This window comes from Coloeus monedula (genome assembly GCF_965178545.1).
Source record: "Coloeus monedula genome assembly, chromosome: Z".
NCBI classification, from domain to species: domain Eukaryota; kingdom Metazoa; phylum Chordata; class Aves; order Passeriformes; family Corvidae; genus Coloeus; species Coloeus monedula.
Window position 1 is genome coordinate 33,556,730 of NC_138822.1, and position 20,545 is coordinate 33,577,274.

The window sequence follows — 20,545 nt, forward strand, 5'->3', positions numbered from 1 at the left end:
TTCCCAGGTAATTGGTTTATTTTCTGACATAGAAGAAATTGAGTAAACACTCTGCTTGTTGAATTATTGTTTGGTGTTCATGTATTTCCTGATATGGTCATCACTGCTCTCTGTTGTTTTAATATTTTTAAATTTTTCTCTGCTGTTCTCTTGTTCTGGCGATAGGAGAAGTAACTGTGGTGGTGGGTGTGGTGAGAGGCAGTACAATCCCACCATCCTGCTCCTAGCGGCTCTACTCTGACCCCTTACCTCCTCTGCAGCACCACTCCTCCAGTGTTTTTGCACACTTTCTGAGGCCTGAAAGTGCAGGTCAGCTAGTTACTGTGACCGGGTTTTAATTCATCTGCAGAGGATTAAATTGCCGCCTGAAAGAACTCAAATAACTTCTTCATTTCACCAGTACCCCAAATAACCACTGATGCTGAAGAACTGGTGACTGCAGTCATTCAGCCCATGGTTCCCTTCTCCTCCTTAAACTGGAAAAGTGCAAGTTCAGGCAAAAATGCAAACTGTGTGTACAAGATATTTAAGAGTTCCTTGGGAAATAGGTTATATTTTTCCCTTCCAAATGTCTGGAATTTCAACTGTGTTTGAATTCATCCCTGAGTAGAGATTAGAGGAGGAAAAAGTCAGTTGCAAATGACTGTAACATATATTACTCAGACCACGTAACATATATTATTAAATACCTAAAGCAAATGCTTTCTTGCACAAGGTGACGTGGACATCAAAAGCATGGCCTTGTCCTCACACAAAGTAAGGCGGTCTGGCTATATTTCAGCCAAGTACTGGATGGATTTGTACGGGCTAAGGAGCGGCCATTAACTTGGGACGGGAGGAGAAGAGAGCCGGGCTCTGAGAGCCGGCGCTCCTCCCTCGAGCCGATGGCCCCACCTAGTGACAGCGGGCTCGCAGCGCGCACCGCGGCCGCCACCGCCGCCACCGCCGCCCCGACGGCGCAGCCCCGCGCGGGAGCGGCGCCGCTGCCGGGTGATGTTATGGCCCGGGGGTGGCATTGTGGCCCGGTGACCTTGTGTCTGTGTGGTGTTATGGCCGGGTGACGTTATATTGAAGAAGGAAGGGTCTGTTCCTCCCTAATTCTGGGTGGCTCTGGCAGCTCGGCCAGGGGTCAGTTTGCGCTCTGCTTAAGGAGTCAGCTCAGTGTGGCGAGGAGCGGGTGGCAGGGCGGGTGTCACCAGGACTCCCTCCCCTCTTGGGGCTGTTTTTTCAAACCTGAAGACAAGAGGGCAGGCACCGTGGCTGGCACCGGCTTGTCTGCAGCCCCTGCCCGCTCCTGGGCAGCATGTAGCTCCCACGGTGCAGTGGGAGTTCCCATATGCCTTGCATGTTTATCTGCACAAACAGCTTCTCTTTGACCTCCTCTCTCACAAGAAGTCGAAGATGTCAAACGTATTTCTGTTATCCTGTTTGACTGTGGAAGTGGGCCCAACAAATGAAGGAGGAATGCTTGAGGAAGGGTGTCGAGGTTTAACCCCACCATCACTTAAGTAGCATGCAGGCACTTGCTCAGTCCCCAGACCCCAGCTAGCAAAGAAAACTGGATTTAAAAAGTGAACCTTGAGTGTTGACATGAGAACGGTTCAAAAATTCAAACTAAACTAAACTACTATCACTGCTAACAATGATGGTAAAAACAATAACAACGCTTGTAATGAAAAGGACAGGGAGAGAGGAATAAAACCAAAGAGAAAAATTGGTGCATGGTACAGTTGCTCACGACCCACTGACCAATACCCAACCTGTCCCCCAGCAGTGATCAGCTCCTTCTGGATGACTATCCCCCATTTATATACTGAGCATGAAGTTGTTCTATGGTGTGGAATATCCCCTTGGCCACTTTGGGTCACCTGTCCCAGCTATGCTCTCTCCCATATTCTTGTGTCTCTGCTCGATGGCAGAGCACAGGAATCTGAAAAGTCCCTTACTTACACTAAGCACTCCTGAGAAATAACTGAAACATCAGTGTGTTATCACTATTCTCCTACTAAATCCAAACCAGAGCACTGTACCAACTCCTGAGAAGAAAATTAACTCTATCCCAGCTGAAACTAGGACAAAGCAATATGACAAACCTTTGGTTCATCTAGTATATTGAGGTTTCAAGATATTTGGCATTGCCTTTCTCCTTTATCATTCAAGAGACTTATTCTTTTCCTCAGTATGTAACCAAAATTTTACATTTTTCTTGCTACTAGGCAGCTGAATGATGTCAGTGGGATAAAGTTAATTACTGTCTGGTCAGTCCAGAGATGTCCAGCAATGCTAATATAGACATGGATGATGTGTATGCCCTTTTAACTGAGGTTGTCTGTGCTGGACTACTACCTGCTAGCTGCTTTTTGATGTGAAGATGTAAACCTTTTCCCAGTTACCTCTGTCTTGGACATCTCAAGCCTCTTTTTTGCTACTTACTATCTTGATCTCTCTTGGCTATAGTCCATACTAGATTATTTTGGTGTGCTGTATCACAAGATGAACTCTAGGTCTCCTTGGAAAGTAGGACTAATGTCAGATGCAGCAGCTTGTTTCACATTCTCAAATGACAAATATTTTGCAGTCAAAACAAAGTGCCTGTGGTAATGTCTGTTGTACCTACTGGAAGATTTATCTAGGCTATCTTTCTTTTCATGCCAAACAGTCCCTATTATGTCCTGTCTATGAAGCAGTCCTCCTGAAAGGCTGATAGGATGAATTTCATCCCCTTTACCTAAAAAATATCCTAACTGCCTTGCTATTTGACAATGCTAAGGTCTCAATTCTGAATGAGGGACAGGATGTGTGGGTTTGATTTGCTGTACTTTTAACTGTCTCTGTGTCTGGAATAAATGTAGGGATTGGCCTGTCAGGAGGCAGGGAGCTGTGAAAACTGCAGGTCACCAACATTTCTTGTACATCTCTCTCCAGCTAAGTTCTCCACTTCAACAGGATAGGAATTTCCCATTGCCATTACTTTTCTGCTAATTCCTATAGTAACTCCAGATGCTGGGGGAAAAAAAAGATTCAGGCAGTTCAGTAAACATTCTGCAATGTGGGAAGCATATGCATTGGGACATTTTCCCGACATTGACACAATTAATATCATTCACTTTAACAAATCTTTAGTGTTGGGAGAGATGGCAGTAATATCTAACACTTTTCACTTTATTTGCTCCGGGTCTTTTGTTTTATGCTTAGGAAAAAGGCAGTACAAGAAACAGTGGTCTGTTCTCGCCTCGCTGCCTTTGTAAATCTTTTTTTGTGTGGATGCTCAGGCCACCAGTGTTTTGTGAGACAGTGTTTTGTGGAGAAGATGGTTGCCTGTCTCCAGTGTGCAAGATTTTGGAAAATGGTTAGTTGTGTAAATAAATTCATTTTCTAAACTTACATTTGGTTCCTTCTCAGTAGAGTCAACCAGTGGGGTTTTTTGCATAGAGATACCTTGGTCTGGTTTGTTTTGAGTTTGACTAGGATGTTCATTTTACTTGGTGACTGCTTTGTTTTATGTTTGCATCATTCTGAGGTCCTTGGCTGACCCAGAGACCCATCAAGGGTATATTTAATAACATAGCATTTCATTACAGTGAAGTGAGTTCACTATGTAACACTTTTCAATGGTGCACATAAAATGAAGACTAAACCAAGGATAGTAATACCTTGGATGTGGCCTCAAGTGAATTTCCTTATGGACTTCATTGCTGAGTGTGGTGTTTTCTGATTTTCCCATTAACAATAACATTTTTTGGAACACATCCTCTTTCTCATTCAGTAGTGATATTGAGCTAACGTACAACACAGAGTGAAGTTTATGTTACCAAAACACATTCCCTGAGATGAGTGCCAATAGGTTAATATCATTGTAGGGATTTTGTGGAGAACTCTAGTGTAGATTGTTTTACCACAAGAAGCTTTTCTCAAAATTCTCCTTCATGCTCCCTAAAGTATCTGTGTTCACACAAAATAAATCCCCTTACCTGTAAGTAAAATCCTTTCTTCATAAAACGAGGCCTGTTCTCAAACTGTCTTTCCTGTGCCCTGATTTCTGACTCTCTGTGACTTCCCTATAATAAAGCTGCTGCTTTATAATGCTCAAGGTATACCTCAAAAGGATAGTGCTGTGTTTATGGCTGAGCATGGTTTGCACTGGTAAAAGTTCTGATTCTTCGTCATGGGCAACTGAAAATAAAACACTGGAAAATGTAGTAAACAGATGTTCTGCCTGCCACAGCAGTTCCCAAGTGCTGCAGTATTTATATCCCAGAACTGTCCCTTTCTTCATATGATCAAGGCTCTTGTTTTATTAGAGATGTGCCAAGCCATAAAGCCCATTTCAGCCTCTTTAGCTGTGTCTGTTACCTTTACATGTGAGAAGCAGGAAATGGCTACAGAGCACAACATCCTGCAAAGGATTATGATTGGACTTGCCTGCTTGTGTTTTGGCATTGATTGGAGGCTGCAGTGTGCAAGGTTCAATGCAGAATGCAAGTTATTAGGTTTGTACTCCTGATATTAAAGAGCTGAAGGACCATTTGCCCAACTGCAAGAATGGCTTTGCCTGAGAGCAAGTTGTGAGAGGTGATTGTTGCACTCCTGATTTTGGTCATTCTTGTCTGATGTACTAGGAGGTGGCAAAGTGATCTGCAGTGCACAAGTGCCTTGCCATATGCTGATCTGGCTTCTCTGCAACAATAACAAATTGGTCGTTTATACCAGCACATCTGGTTTGTCCTGGGCATGTTTTTTATAGCTCAGATGCTGACATGGTCTGACAGCTGAATGGTAGGCAAGCTATGATGACATATTGTATACTGCAGGATGTGACACAGACCCAAAAAATATCTCTTTAGATGCTGTTGTTTCTTGATTATCTTGAATTGCCTCACAGAAGTCCTTAGAGTACGGTTGCACCAAAACTTGGTTAAAATAATGTATTGAAATATTAATATATTGAATATGTTTTTGCCTCCATCAAGAAGCAGAGTGGCCACCTTTAGCTTTCAAGTTAAAGTAACTTTTCTTTTTGACTGCCAGTATGGCTGGAGCGCCAAGACCATGCCAGTTTCACATGGTAATTGTAAATGTGCTGGCCTCATTAGGCCACATAATCTAATCTATAGACAATTGAACATAAGAGAAAGTGGCTTTGTCTATGGATTAGAATATATAGCCAGGAAGACACAAAAAAATGCAGTTCATGGGTATGAATATTTAACATAAATTGTCTCTGTCAGATTACACAGACATAACTGACTATAAAATCATGGTCTGTAGAGTAAAAATAATTCAGTGACAATGTGGAAGTGGTTTTGATGCTTCTTTTCTGATTGTAATCATCCATTTGGGTTCACACTTCTGGGGTTTGCAACACATACACTTTAACACACAAAGCCAACTCAGCTCATTGCAACTACAATTCCTACTGTTTGCAGACTTGGCTGCACAAGTCGTTGGTTTCTAGCTGGTGTCAGCCATGCTGAAAAACCAATGAGAAGTATGAGGTGAGCCTCAGGTCCATGACTCTACCAGACCCCACTCTGCTAATTATTAATTGCTATCCACCATAACTGGGATGATGAAGGGTAATCCCATGCATACATTCAGAACACAGAGTTGTTTTAGGACATTTGCCAAAACCAGCACTAAAGAATTGCTGTGAAATTGGTGGCTGGCTACTGACTGATTTGCTAGAAGGTGAAGATGTATTTTATTTATTTGTTTGTTTGTTTGTTTATGTTGCCATACTTGCAGATTTCTGTGATGGTATTTTTAATATTAATAGTAAGAAAACAAATATTAGCCTGTCAGTCAAGGTTTGAGCTGAGGGAGATTGGGATGGGGAATAAAGGTATGTGCAAGGAAGACAGCTGTTCCTGAGACTCCAGAGGTTGCCAGGTAATGAGAAAGACTGAGCAAAAAGAGGAAATAGAGCAGATGTTGTCTTCTGGAGGTACCAGTGCTTCATTGGAAGAATTATGTGGGTAAGTGACCTTCTCCCACACTACTGAAGGGCAGGAAACTTCACATAATTTTTGCAGGGAGGCACATCATCAGGGAGCAGAGCTAAGGGTTTTATGTTATTTGGTGCATAGAAGGATCATTTTGTTGGTTTTGGCTATGGAAAAATTGCATTCAGCATCTGTTGCTATGACTTTTCCTTGGCTCTTTGAGAAGGTCTGAGGCTCTTCTGGGATTTCGTCCCCTCCATGCTGATTTGCACCTCCAGATTGCAGAGAGAAAAGTTGTCTTGCTGGCCGGTATGCTGGTATGGTAGCATTTCTTGGGGAGAGAGGTCTGTCAGAGCCAGGGGAAGGCAACAGCCCTGTCTACTCTGCCTTCTCTTCTGTGGAGGAATTGCACTGAGAGATGTGTCTTACACACCTCTCACCAAACTCCCAGCTCCTATCTTCTCTACCAGATAGGTCATGGAGAGAAAACATCTGCTTGTCCAGGCTGGTGCTACTCCATCTCTCATTCCCTGGAGAGATGCTTCAGAGAAAGTTTTGATGTGAGATTCCCAGGGTGACCCTGGGCTGGGCTGGCGCATTGTCCAGCAGAACCTGAGTCTTGGGTGGGTGTTCCCCACAGCTCCTATCAGGAATGAATTAGCATTTTCATTCTTGTAAGTGATACGTTTTAAAGTAAACATCCCTGGGTTCCTGTGATGTGTAACTAATGGAGCGCTAAACTCTCAGGGCTGGTTTAAGACTCAGAAAATACATGTGTTGCCAATCCATCATGTTTCTAATACTAATTAACATAGCAGGGACACAATAAAGCCCCAGAACCTGCACACATTACTCAGCTCACGTTACCACTCTATGAGAGTCTCTCTATTGACTTAACAAAGGTACACATTGGAAAAATTGGTCTTTTCTGACTCAGCTAGACCTATTCAGCCAAAGAGGAGAGTTGAGGACTCTCACTTATTATTGTCCATTATTATTCTGGTATATCATGGAACAGAGTTCTCAAATAGTGTACAATGACTTTTCTACCTTTGCTAGTACTTGTGTGTGTTGCCTGCTGCAAGGCAGGCAGCCTAACACAGGCAGAGCAGCCACTGACTTGTGGAGTGATGTCTGTGTGTTGGGGGGCACATTCTGCTCCTGCACAAATGAAAAGAAGACCTTATTTGTTGATTTGCATCCATGTTATTTGCTGTTAAGTTGCAATGAAAATCTTATTGTTCTTAAACCTTTACTAATATGATTGTCCCAGGCTTAAAGTACTTCCTCAGCAGAAAAGGAAGGAAAAAAAAGGTAAACATTTGATTAAAATCCATTCTTGACTAGATGAACATTCATTTTTAGGTCCCAGGAATTTTTTTTCTTATACTGAAAGACAGTGACATCCCTGCAATTCCCTGCAATATGCTCCTTTTAATGTATGGTAATTCCACTGATTTTAAGAGACGCATGATGTATAGCCAAAGATAATCTGGAAAGAATCTGGACAGCAAGAGGTTATCACAATTGTGTTGCAGTTCTCCCTAAGTGGATGCAGTGGAAGCTGCCGTTTACTTCCACAATTTCATGGTTAGGATTTTATGGTGCCTCTGTCTGAACTCAGTAGCGTTCACTCACCAGCACTTGAGGCTAAGGTGTATCTCCTGCTGTTGCACATCATTTGGTGGACTGATTATAGATAGTATTAGTTTAATCATTATGGCATGAAAACCTGGTATGGTGTTGGAGTGATGCCAAGTTTTGCCAGTAAAAACACCACTACAAATGACGTGGGCCTTGGGTATATTCTCATGTGTTCTCACTTCTCAGTAAAAATTTTAGATTATTAATTTTTTTCCTGAACCAGTTATTTGTGTGTTTGTCTTGCTATCATACACGTATTTGAAAGAATTTTCTCATTACTGTTTAGAAGAGGGAGCCAGTATTTTATAGCTATATATCGCTCCAGTTGTGCATCATCAAGGTCTCTACTATGTGGTTAAACCAGATGGGTTCAACTGGATGGACGTTCTGACTGACATGCTAGCATTTCTCTGCTGCAGTCCAGTACAGGATGGAAAAGGTCCCCTACAGGCCAGGAAAGTGTCCCTAAAGAAAATATCCCTTGGATGAGAGTCACAGAGGAGATGGAGATGTGCAGAACAAAGACAGCAAGGTGGTTCAGCCCCAGCTCTGTGGCACAGCAACTCCTCTCACCTCCTGTATGAGATGAATAGTCGAAGAAGAACTGGCAACAAACTCTTGAAGCCCAGTTTTTTGTGGATCATACTGTCAGTGAACAGGTCATGGAGTACAGGCAGAATCTCTAAGCAGCATGTTGTCTTCTCTTTTAAGGCAAAATTAATTAAATATGGACTTTATCCAATTTCCCTGGCAGCTGGCACAGGAGGTTTTCTATTGACTTCAGCAGAGCTGGTTAAAGACCTTTACTCCCAGAATTGGTTAATTTTATGCACTGAGTGGCTTGACACTTTGCATAGTTGATATGATCTTGGATGTCCAGAGACCATGAATTACCTACGTGTCACAGATATTAAATCATGAAGTAGATGACAGTGTCCTCTGTATGTCATATGATCTTAGTGCACTTTGTGGGATAGTCTCTTTTATTATTGCCAGTAATCATAAGTGCTGAAAAAATACCATAAGTAAAATAGCATTTTAGAGTACAATGCATCCAATGTTCTTAATATATATACACATCTGCAATATGTTAAACTCAGACTTAAGCCCATTTAATCTCAGGGATTTCAATGGGGTGTCTGTATGGAATGAAGGGAAAAGTTTGATCCCAGAATACTCAACGGCCACACCTTTCAGGAAGACTTTATGCCTTAGATTTCACCTAGATTTGTGTTTATAATAATAAACACAGCATTTATTAAATATATATTTATAATAAATTCCATGCTATCAACGGTCTGTCTACTGTAGGAATCATTTGATGTACTGCTTGCCTTCTCTTTATGATTTCAGAAAACAGTGCATCCGGATAAATCTGACATATGGGCATGTTTTGAGCCACAATGCTAAATGCCTGATAAGGGTTCTCTCTGCCTAGAGACACGATCAGGATCTATTCCAAGAATCAATTCAAAGCCCTTCAATGAGCAGGTGCTCTTGTGAGAAGAAATGGGTTTGAACACAGCTCCTGTGCACCTCTTCACGGATATAAGCCAGAACAAGAATGGAGACTTCGGTTCAGCTCCCTTCTGCCATGGGACAAATTCACAAGATCAGGAATATATACTTCTGTCTGGTAAGAGTGTGTGCAAAACCACTTCTTAGCACTGCATCCAAGAGTGCACTGAAAGCAGGGCAAGAGAAGCAGCGAATGAGATTGTCCTAAATGCCCCTTAGCAGGTAGGTACTGTGTCCAGCTAGGGCACCAGCTTCTCTGCCTGTGGGGGCAATACCACTCCTTCACAAGCTGATGCTGGTGCCAGCCCTCCATTTGTATTGGCTCTGGGAAGAGCCAGAGGTCCCAGTGATGGCAGCTGAGACAGAGTTTGGAAGGAGTCTTATTCATTCCCTTTCCAAAATACTTAGTAGGAATGTTGTAGAGACCAAGTGTGGCATATTGAAAAATTTTTCCAGTCTGCCTGGGGTACAAAACACCTCCAATGAAAGGGTTCTATTTACAGAGTCCTAAACAGAAGATGTGCAGAAGTACTAGCCAAAAAAGAAGAAAATAAAAAATAATTTTAAAAGGGCTCTGATTATATTTGTATAGTAGCAGAATTCTCTTCTACCTCAAACATTACCTAAAATCTTGTGGAATGGGACTCTGCACCCATAAATGCTTTCTTTTAATTATGAGAGGAGTTTATGACACACCAGCATCATATTTGCTGTAGTGGGAGTACACCTCTTGCTGTTTTCTCAACTTATGTCCAAGAATCACGAGAGTGAAAGTTCTCAGTACCTCTCCATACCATGTGCTGCAGAGATAGATCTCCTTGACCATGGAGTTACAGCACAAGCTTATCTGATTTTCAGTGTTTGTTCTTACAAGGATAGATGGTAAAATCCTTCTGAGAGCTTTGGTGGAAATGTCACAGGTGGTGATGTAGCCCACTGTGTTTTCTGCCAATTTTCAGAGAGCGCAATTGTCTTGCATTCACTCTGACAGGCTGTGTGTGTTTACCATCTCAGACGTCTGTATACTCCACAGCGGATCCACAATGAGCCAGAGTCTGATACTTGTATTAGTATGGTACAATATCACAATCTAAAAATGGTTCTACAGAGCTTTCTTGCTAATTGGAGAGTAACAAATGCGGCCTAGAGACCCACATGTATCATTTCGCCTGAGGCTGTCTGTCTGTCTGTCTTGTTTTACCTGATATATTGCCAGATTTGATGCTGGTTTTTGTGCTGACTGCTACCTCAGGTCATCCTATTAATTTCAGTAAGGCTGCTCAGAGACTGCAATGCTACAATCTGGCTAGTTGCAGTTATATGATTGAATTTTTACTGCTAAGCACAGCATAGCCTACCCAACTTATTTGATTTAGCAGGTGTCTTATTGGCATTTAAAATATTTTACATATGATTATAATGCATCCTGAGGGAAGAAAAACAAAACAAAACACCACAAACCAGTTTATTAGTAAGACTTCTTGCTGTTCTGCTAAAATATGGCAATCAAAAAGACAATTTATGTTGCAGAGAATTGACCTTTACTTTCCAGGACTGTAAAATAAAACCCCAACCCCCACACTTTCTGCATCTGGTTGACATTTGAATAAAACTGCCAGAGTGCAAACAAATTTTGAGAAAACATCTCCAGCAAACTCTGCATTGACTCTAAAAATATTCTTGGCTAAGTAACTTTTTAAGGCCATATGTTGAAAAAAACCTGAAACCCCAAAACTTCAGTAGAATTTATTGCAACAAGAGATTTGCCAAACTACTTAAGACATTTGGGAAGATTATAGTGAAGTACATTAGTTGCTGACTTGACAATTTGCTGTGCTCACTGCTTGCATAGTGGATTCTTGATATTCATGCTGAGAGCTGATCCAACTTTCTAGTACATTTTAGCAAGAGACCTGCCAAATGTCTACTGGCCTATTAAACGCTGGCAAACCAAAGGTCAGCCTTGTTTATGAGTCCCAGCAAAGCTGCTATGAATGGCACACAAACCCTCCTCATGCCTTTTTTTTTTTTTCTTTTTTAATTCAAAATTTTAGCACATGATTGGATGGGGATTGATTTGGACTGGTTTTGACTTATAGTCTCTCTAGGTCTGCCCTCATATCCCCTGGCCACGAATCTGGAGGCTGCAGAAGAGGCTGCTCTATTTCACTGAGATATGTTTCTTCTTGCTTCACCAAATGACCACCAGAACTGTGTGGTCCTGTTTGCAGAGGCATGGGCCAAATTGTGCCCCCTCAGTATGGCCCAATAAGTGGGCAGAGCCTCCAGCTGCAGAGGGCACAACTGCCCTTCCTCTACAGTTCATTCCTCTCCCTTCCTGGGAGCTCATCCCTTCAGTTGCCAGGGTGAGAAGGATTTTAAGTGGGAAACTCTGTTGCACCTTGTCTATGTCCACGTGAATCCTTTCAGCGATGACTCTGGACTGCCTGTCAGACTTTCACTAACTGTGTCAGAAGCGCCAGTTCTGCTCTGTTCACCCAAACTGCTTTTGATACCATTCCAGTTTAGTAGGACAGAAGATTATCCTGGTATGATAAGCAAGTCTTCCTATAAAGAGGCTAACCCTTGTCCTCCTTGCCAAAGCAAACATTCTTACAAAGGCAGAGGTATCACTGTCACATACAGTAAAATTTTCTTCCATTATCATGCTATAGTGAATACGTTACCTCAAAGTTTCTTACCTCCTTATCCTCCTTATAATATGTATTTATTATATTTACTTGGCTGGCATATAGGAAAACCAGAAAATTCCTCCTCTGACTCTGTACCTACAAATATGTTAGGCAGCAATATATTTAAAACATAAACAATTAAATGCTCTTTTAAAACAGAATATCAAAACCTTCTCAAAACCAAAGATACCCACCCCAAATCCAAACTGAAAAACTTGCTTTCTAAAAATATTCTAAGGTATATCAGTTTAGAAAGGTCTATGTCATGAATAAAAATCTTATCCAGGTTTATTTTAGTGCTAGGGTTTGCTTAAACGCTATTTACAAGAGACAGAGGTTGTCTAACATATATATATATAAAATCCACATTTAACAACAACAAAAAAAAACCTGCAGAAGAAATCATGGTTTGTACAGATTGTATAGCACAGGAAAAGGTGATGACTTGGTGGGGTTTCTTTGGGGTAGGTTTTTTTTTTTTTTTTTTCCTTTTCCCTATCCCCCTCCTCTACTTCCCACAGCTGAGATCACCCGCGAAATGTCAAACATCTTCGCTGTAGCAAATACACGGTAACTCGTGGAGGAGAACCCCTTCCGTCCGGGCCCGATCCTGGGCTGGATCTGGGCGCAGGCACGGCAGGACCCCCGCCCGGGCACCGGGACCCGGGAAGGGCAGGGAAGGGGCGGGCGGGCGGGGCGCAGGCAGGGGCAATTTGTTTCATATTAAACGGTAACATCTCTGACCTAACAAGCGGCTGGGATCGCCCGCGTTTGTCATTGCAATCTGCCCTCGACGACGCGGAGAGAGGGCAGGATCAAAGCATTCCTCCGGGGAAATTGCGCCCGGAGTTGCCGTTTGGTTAGCCTGCCCTAACCTCGCTAATAAATTTCCCCGGAGGAAGGGAGGGCTGGGGAGGCCAGGCGCGGGGGACCGCGGCACTTGCACCTGCACCTGCCCGCAGAGCCCTGATGTAAAGCAGGGCCTAGCGCTGGGCGCTCCGGGGCCGCTAGCCTTCGGGCTGGGCGAGTGTGCAGCCTTCACAGGGCCCCGGGGCTGCTCCTCCGCCCCTCGGGAAAGGGCGCTGCTGCAAGAGGCGTAGCCCCGCCGCCGCCTGCGAGGCCTGAGGAGCCATCCCCGGCCTCCCTCGGGCTCTGGCACACCCCCACCCCGCCTTGGGCAGCCTGGCTCCTGGGGGCACCCCCATGGCAACGCACGGGAGGGGAAGGCGAGGGCGAGGTTGCGCGGCGGAGGCTCTGGAGGAGCCTCGGAGCACCTCAGCAGCCCCGGCCACGGGTGTCGGCCCCGGGCCCCGCAGGCATCTGGGCTGGCTCGACGGCGGGGCGTTGTGCTGGGAGCGCTGTGCGGGGCAGGTGGATGCACAGCTGCACATGGCGGGCTTCAAAGCCTCCCCTCGCGTGGAAATCAGCGCCTTTCCCAGCACGGCACGGCGCCGCATCTGCCCATGTCAGCTCACAGCGGGCACGGCTGACACCACGGACCAAAGCGGAGGACTGAGTGCGAGAAGCAGCGCCGGAGATCGCTTTCCGCCTTCTCCCGCGGGTGCGTCCCGCCGGAGGACGGCAGAGGCACCTCTTCTTCCAGCCTGGAGAGAGAGAGGAGTGGCTGCAGGGCAGCTCAAACGCGCTGCGGAGCCGAGCGCAAACAACAGGAGCCGAAGAAAGTTATACAAACACGCTTTAAAATCGTGGCTGGGTTTCACAGCTCCCTGTGGATAAAGTAAACAGGAGGCGAACTGTTTTGTAATTTACTCCAGCGGACCACAGAATCGTACTTTGTAATTTGGTGTCGGTTTACAGACAAAGGCGACTTCTGTTTCCTAACCTAGCAGGTCCTTTGTCATGCTTGCGCCTTTTAAGAGGGACCCCAAGGGGGAAAGTGGAATTCCTTGGGTATTTGCCTTTTAGTCATGCTTGTAAGTCAAACAGTAGCCGGGCTCTCTTTTGCGATGAATAATACCTGCCGTCGGGGGATGCGCTTCCTTCTTCCCGCTCTCCCGGCGGTGCGGCTCGAGGACGACAAACCTCCCCGGGGACAAACCCTCCCTTTTTCCTGGCGGGTGCCCGCAGCCCGTGGGGCGACGGGAAGGGCTGGTGCCCTGCTGGTGCCAGCTCCGGACGCCGGGTCCCCGCCTCCTCACGGAGCTGCCCGCCTGAGCTGCCCGCCTGCGCCACTCGCCCGATGGCCTCTGTCCCGAAGGGCTGCAAGAGCAGGGTTTTTCCGTGCCGAACCGGTGGCCGGCAGCTGGTCCGTGTGCTTACCGTGAGTGGATGCCCGTGTTTATTATATACATGAATATTGTCCGTGTTTATTATACACACGCCCTTCTCAGGGAAAGAGCAAAGTATTTTCCCTTTTTAGGAAACTAGTTTCGGCCATATGTTCTGCATATCGTTAGACTGCGATCAGAACACACTGGTGGGAAACTAATGTTCTCCCGCATGCCTTTATTTATTTTTTTTTTCCTGGGCAAAAAATGTTTAAATCCACCAGTTTTTCCCCTGCCCGGTGCTCACCGCGGCCGAGGTGTTTTCTGTCCATTTCTGCCTCTGGGAATTTCTATTTTCAGAAGCGGAAGCACGGAGCTCTAGCCTCTCAGTGGCACGACTAAGACTTTGTGGGTCACAATTTCGGTCGCTCTCTGACTTGGGAGACAATGGACATTACCCAGCTCCCAAAGAGCAGCTTCCATCAGGGAGGGGAGGGGAATAAAGTTACTTAGTACCTCAGTGGTCGGTGGAAAACGTTCCCGCTGAAGGGAGGGAATGCTAAAAAATAAACGAGTATTTTTCCTCGCCTTAATTTCCGAAAGGAAAGGATTCTGCCACATTTTCAGATTCGGAAAATCAGGCCATTGCCACGCGTACCTTCCACTCGCGGGTCAAGCAACAGGAACGACCGCAATCGAAAAACGCGGTCGCTGTTTGAGGCTTTTAAACCCGCGCCCCCGGCTCGCTCCTCGGGTAGGGGGACGCCGCCCGCCTGCGGAGCGGGCTTCTTAGCTGTGACCATCACGAGCTCTACGGTCTTTTCTCCCTTCCTTTCCTCTCCCACTTCTTTTTCGCCCCAAAATGAAAGCTCACCCCCTCATCGCCCACTCCCGTTTCCGCTCCGCGCCCGCCCGCACCCACGAGCGGCCGGCCGGCACGCGCGCGGGGGGCGGGGCTTTGGCCGCCCGGGCCAATCGGAGCGGCGGCCGCGAGGCGGGCGCCCAATGGGCGGCGCGGGCGGCGGTGGCGGGCGCTGATATCGCGGCGGGGCGGCGGCGGCGGGCGCTGCTCCTCGGGGCGGGCGCGGCGGGGCTCGGCTCGGCTCGGCTCGGCTCGGCTCTGCTCGGCTCGGCTCGGCCCGGCCAGCGCTCACCCACAGCCGCGCACCGCACGGCCGCCCCGCCACGCAGCCAGCCCCCCGACGGCGCAGCGTCCCGACTGTCGGGGAGCCTGTCATCCCCAGGTACGGGGATCGGGAGTTCCTTCTCTCCGGCCGGTCTGGGGCAGCGGCGCCTTGCGAACTGCGGGGAGGTGGGGGCTGCCTGCTTCCTGCACCACCTGCCTTTGGTAAGTGCAGTGTGCAGGAGCAAGGACGGGGAGGTCGTGTGGGAGAGCAGGTGAGGGTCTGAAGATGCAGCTTCCGCAGAGAGCTCTAGGAGCTCATACTGCCCTTGGTTGCTGGAGCGGACAGCGGCGATGTGTGAAGTCCAGCTGTCCTCTGCCTGTCTTCCAAGTTTGGACGCAGCTGGCAGGGTTCTCGGGATCCTGTAATAAGCGGGACCCTGTGAAGACCTGACAGACTCGTAGCGCTGCAGCGCGGGGCATTGCCCTGGGACGGTTCCTCCCGCATCCTTCGCTGCAGGAGACGCGCTGTTGCCTGCGGCGGGCGATCACAGTTCCCCGCAAGCCGGGGCGGGAGGGAGGGGGTGAGGTGTCCATCGTGGCTAAACTGGGCCCCGCGTGGGTCGTGCGCAAGAGACCCGAGCTGACGGTAAGGGGGAAGACGACATCCCAGGCGGGCTCTGCCGTGACTTCCCGACGGGGGCGCGTCTCGGCGGGGCTGCAGGCGGGCACCTCGGAAGCCGGGCGTCCTCTGGCTGCCGTTCCGCCGCGGGGGCGGGAGGCCTGACCCCTCTCTTGCAGCTGCGCCGCCGAGGAGCCATGGCTGAAGAACGCGCCGCCGCCGACTGGGAGATCGACGTGGAGAGCCTGGAAGGGGAGCCGGACGAGGCACCCGGCGCGCCGCGCGGCAGCACCGGCCCGGAGGAGGAAGAGGAGGAGGAGGAAGGCGAGGAGGCGGCGGCGGCGGCGGCTCCGCGGCGGGGCGAACCGCGGAAGCTGAGCCGCACGCCCAAGTGCGCCCGGTGCCGCAACCACGGCGTGGTGTCGTGTCTGAAGGGACACAAGCGGTTCTGCCGCTGGCGCGACTGCCAGTGCGCCAATTGCCTGCTGGTGGTGGAGCGGCAGCGCGTCATGGCCGCCCAGGTGGCGCTCCGACGGCAACAGGCCACCGAGGTGAGGGGGGACGGGAGGCGGCGCGACACGGAGGGTCGGGACGGGACGGGCGGCCCCGGTCTGACGGCGCCATTCGATCGGTCTCTTAGGACAAGAAGGGGCTGACGGGGAAGCAGGCAACTCTGGAGCGCAAAGCCGTCTACCAGAGGCACGTTCGAACGCCCAGCCTCTTGGCCAAGAGCATCCTGGAAGGTAAGAGCATCCCCTGCCCCTCCACGGCTGCCTTCAGCCCCGCAGCGCCGCTGGCAGCGGAGAAACTCCGCTTTGCTGCAGGAGGACCCACACCTCCCGCCCGAGGCCCGTCGGCTCGGGAACGCGCGTGAAACGCAGCGTCCTTTCCCGAAATAGGCATTAAAGCGCGGCCCGCTGCCAGCGCCGGGCGACGGAGGCTCCTGCCCTTCGAATCGATGTGGCAGAATTTCAGTTCCGTGCCCCCTCCGCCCAAAATAATGCCTGAAATGCTAGCAACGGTAGTTTGAAATTTGAGTGTTACTGTTACAAGCTGGCAGTCTTTTTACGTGGCTGCCCAGCAGTGTTTTGCAGTGAAGGGTAATTTGTTCGCGGGTATTTTTGTCAGCAAAGGAGTAAATTGATTCATTTTTCTTTTAATCTGAATGCCTAACACAGCAGTACCGTTTGCAACATTATCAATAGTAAGAGCTGCATAATCGGGTGCTTAATTTTTTTACTGTCAAAAATATTAACTGTGGAAGAATGACATTTTAAATATCGGTATTTTAGTGAAAGGGTGTATTTCTTTCCCCATACGCTTTTGAGACTGTGCACGTATTTATTCGTATGTCTGCTTTAATTACTTTCCAAACCATATCCCTATAAATCATTGTACTTCTCAATTCAGTTTTTTTTTTTTTTTTTCTGAAATAGAAAGCTCTTTTCTTTGCCTATGCAAGCTCTGTTAATATTTGGTCCTTTTCGAAACCTCTAATTTACATCTACAGTTCACTCTTCTGAAAACTCTTCTGTATTCTTTCCTCTAATTTATCTTAACTGTCTTTTTCTTTTCTCCTAGTTCTCCTTGGGATATTCTACCATCTCTAGCAGTGTGTACATAGTGATTCATCTTTAGAAAATAGAAAAGACACCAGCTGTAGATATAGGTATCTTCATTGGAAAAGGGGAAACCTTTTTGAGAGGAATGGGGGTGAAAACAGGTAAAATCCTGTTCTCCGGACTCCTGTAAATAGTTCCATTAAGTCAATGGAATTGCTTGTCTGGGTAGAGCAAACAGGATTGGACCTTATCTGTTATATTAAATCAAACCAAGAAGTTTGGTAATTGAATACACTGGAAACTGAATTTCTATGTTTTATTGAAGTTCTAGTTCAGAAGAAATAAAATATTTGAATGCTTTGTATGTGTGTTAAAAGTGAATGGTTATCTCTCTCCTTAAGCCTCATGATGGAATATCAGTCATAATATACAGCAGGGCTTTGTCTTTTTTTTTTTTTTCCCCCTCCCTCTTCGATCTGTTTGTTTGGAACTGCTTTTTAAAAAGTTACAAATCAGCTAGCTTTGAGGGATACTACACATGTCAAAAAAGCAGGGCTTGCTTATCTACACCAAGGAACTGAATGTGCCTGATTGCTAAGCCTCTGTGTCATGGTGACTTCTGTAGGAGCTGATGGCGACCAGGGTCTGTGGCAAGTGCACAGTGCTTGGCGGGACTGGCTCATGGAGCTGTTGTACAAACACAGCTTTAATGTTTTTCTTAAGTGGCTTCATTCCTAATACTGCTTTGTTGTTTTAGGTTACCGTCCTATTCCAACAGACTCTTACCTGGGAGGGAATTCACCCTTGCCACCTCCTGTAAGTGACAGGATGAGAAAGAGACGGGCTTTTGCTGATAAAGAGTTGGAGAACATTATGCTAGAGAGAGAGTATAAAGAGAGAGAGATGATGGAAGCTACACAAGCAGCTGCCCTTTTTCTCCCTAACCGTATGGTGCGTGGAGCTGAATACAATTCATATAAAACAGCCTTCAACACTTCTCAAATTGATAATCCAAACAAGGAATTTTCCAATTTTTTACCAACCTGCCTTGATCTAACGATGCAGTATTCAGGACCTAGCAACATGGAACTAATTTCTTCGAATGTCAGTGTAGCTACTACCTACAGGCAGTATCCCCTGTCTTCTAGATTCTTAGTGTGGCCAAAATGTGGCCCCATTAGCGATGCTCTCCTCTACCAGCAATGCCTGTTAAATGCTACTGCTGTACAAGCTCTCAAACCTGGGGCAGGTTGGGATGCCAAGGTCTCACAAAGTCAGGACTGTCCAAACACTGAGCATGACATCATGCCTCCAAAACTGGAAAATTCATTTGTTCTGACTCACACACGAGACATTCAGCAGTCACGTAATGAGATACTGTGCCTTCACCAGGAAGCTCGTGAGAGGTCAGCTTTCTCTCCTCCAAAAAGGACTTTCTCCCAAATTTCTGATAAGGGTTCTCTGTCTCCTCAGGAGCAGGCATTAAGCAAGATCAGCAAAAACAGTACCAAACCCGCTCCACCACTCAAGTACAGTGCATTTCAGACACTGTTCCATCAGACATTTCCTGACACTCCAACAGCAGAGTTAAGAATGTCATTTGTGAAGGAGACTTTTGAAGATGCTTCTAAGAAATACAGAGAGTGTGCTGTTAAAGAGAACCAAAAATACAAGTTTACTGCAGACAAATGTGCAAAAGACTTCTTTGGGGTCAAACAGGCCACAACAAAATTTTCAACAACCGAGCCACTGTCATTTTCAGTTGAATCCATCCTTAAACGACCTTCTTCTGCAGTTACTAATGTCTCTGATTGAATAAACTTCCAGAGTAGAGAGTTTCTAAGCTTTGCTTTCTGCAGAATTGCTCCTGCTTGCCTTATCTCTTAAAAGATTTTTAAAAGAGGAATTTCTGCAATAAATGGTAATGCTTTCTTTTGTTTCAAAGTGATGTACATAACTATGCATGTTTTCTGAGAAACAAATCTAATTTTTTTAAATTGAAACTGCATGTGCAGACTGTAAAGTGTTGTTATTTTAAGCAGCACTTCAAACCATTCAATAAAATGAGTTTACTTACAAGCACAGACTGATCTCTCTCTTGTCTCTATCATCTTGCAGGCAAGTATGCCTTGCTTTCAAAATACAGTTTTTATTCTATCTGCCATTATAACTGTACTTACTATTTAAGTTGCTGGGGTAAGCAGTCATTTCTCCTTTGAGCCTCCAGTAACTATGAGAAGAGGTAACAAGAGTGCATGTAGGCTAGTGTGAATTCACAAGAGTCTTTATTTACTTAAGTGAGGTTTGGATCAGATTCCATATGCCTTTCTTATTTTGAGGGGGGAGTGCATGCTAGCATAAAAGACTAGTCTATAGTCTATAAAAGCTTCTGTTGCTAAAGCAGGAGAGTTACTGGATTGGTTTTGAGGGAAATGACTCTATTGTGCTTTTGAATGAAAAGTCAGCATTTTTTGAAGTTCAATTTTTGAATAAAAAGTCTGCTTTTTCGAATTAGTTTTTAAAATTTTTTAAATTTTCAATTCACTTTACTTTGAATTTCTACCCCCTTGAATACTTCCCTTCTGAGTACATTTCACTTTTGACCAGCAAGAGCCTGAGATTCTTGTTCTTTAGTAATTGAAATGACCTTCAGGCTATAAAAATGATGCACAGAACCATCACTGATTATGAGAAATCAAATAATAATCTCTCAGTTTTTAAATATATGTCTGTATTTCCCATGTAGAAAATAAAGATAGAAATAAAAGAGAATATCCAATAGAATTTATCTGAGAATTGAAATGGCCCCAGGCTTATAGGAAAAGGCCTTGCTAGATTTCATTAGGACAGAGCTTGAAGCTTTCTAAATTAGTGACTTTGTAAGTTTTTCCCTATATTTTGCTGCTAGCACATCTAGCGCTAACAGGCAATCCCTTGGTTACTTTCCTTAATATTTTAATCCTGCACACAGTGCTCATCCAATTGAAAGGAGCTGATGTTTGTTCTTGGTTTTCTAGGGACAATTTCTGTTTGGTATTTGTGGGCAGAATGTAATTTTTTCTAATTTTATTACACTCCCTGCACAGGTTAAATACTTATTTTGCCTGTGAATTCCAGATTCCGTAACTAAGTAATCTCTCCAAGAGTTTAGAGTTTCTGTTGAGAGTGGTGTTGCAGAATACAAGGACCATTTTTGTGTTTGGGAGGAGTCAT

At 46.0% G+C, this 20,545-nt stretch overlaps 1 protein-coding gene across 1 annotated transcript; it reads left to right on the forward strand.

Annotated features, from left to right (window-relative positions):
* Positions 1–15,967: 15,967 nt before the first annotated feature.
* Positions 15,968–19,147, forward strand: DMRT2 (doublesex and mab-3 related transcription factor 2; the record flags this gene model as incomplete). Its single annotated transcript, XM_082301662.1, has 3 exons — positions 15,968–16,321; positions 16,411–16,513; positions 18,090–19,147. The coding sequence occupies 3 exons, from the start codon at positions 15,968–15,970 to the stop codon at positions 19,145–19,147; spliced, it is 1,515 nt and encodes a 504-aa protein (XP_082157788.1).
* Positions 19,148–20,545: the final 1,398 nt, after the last annotated feature.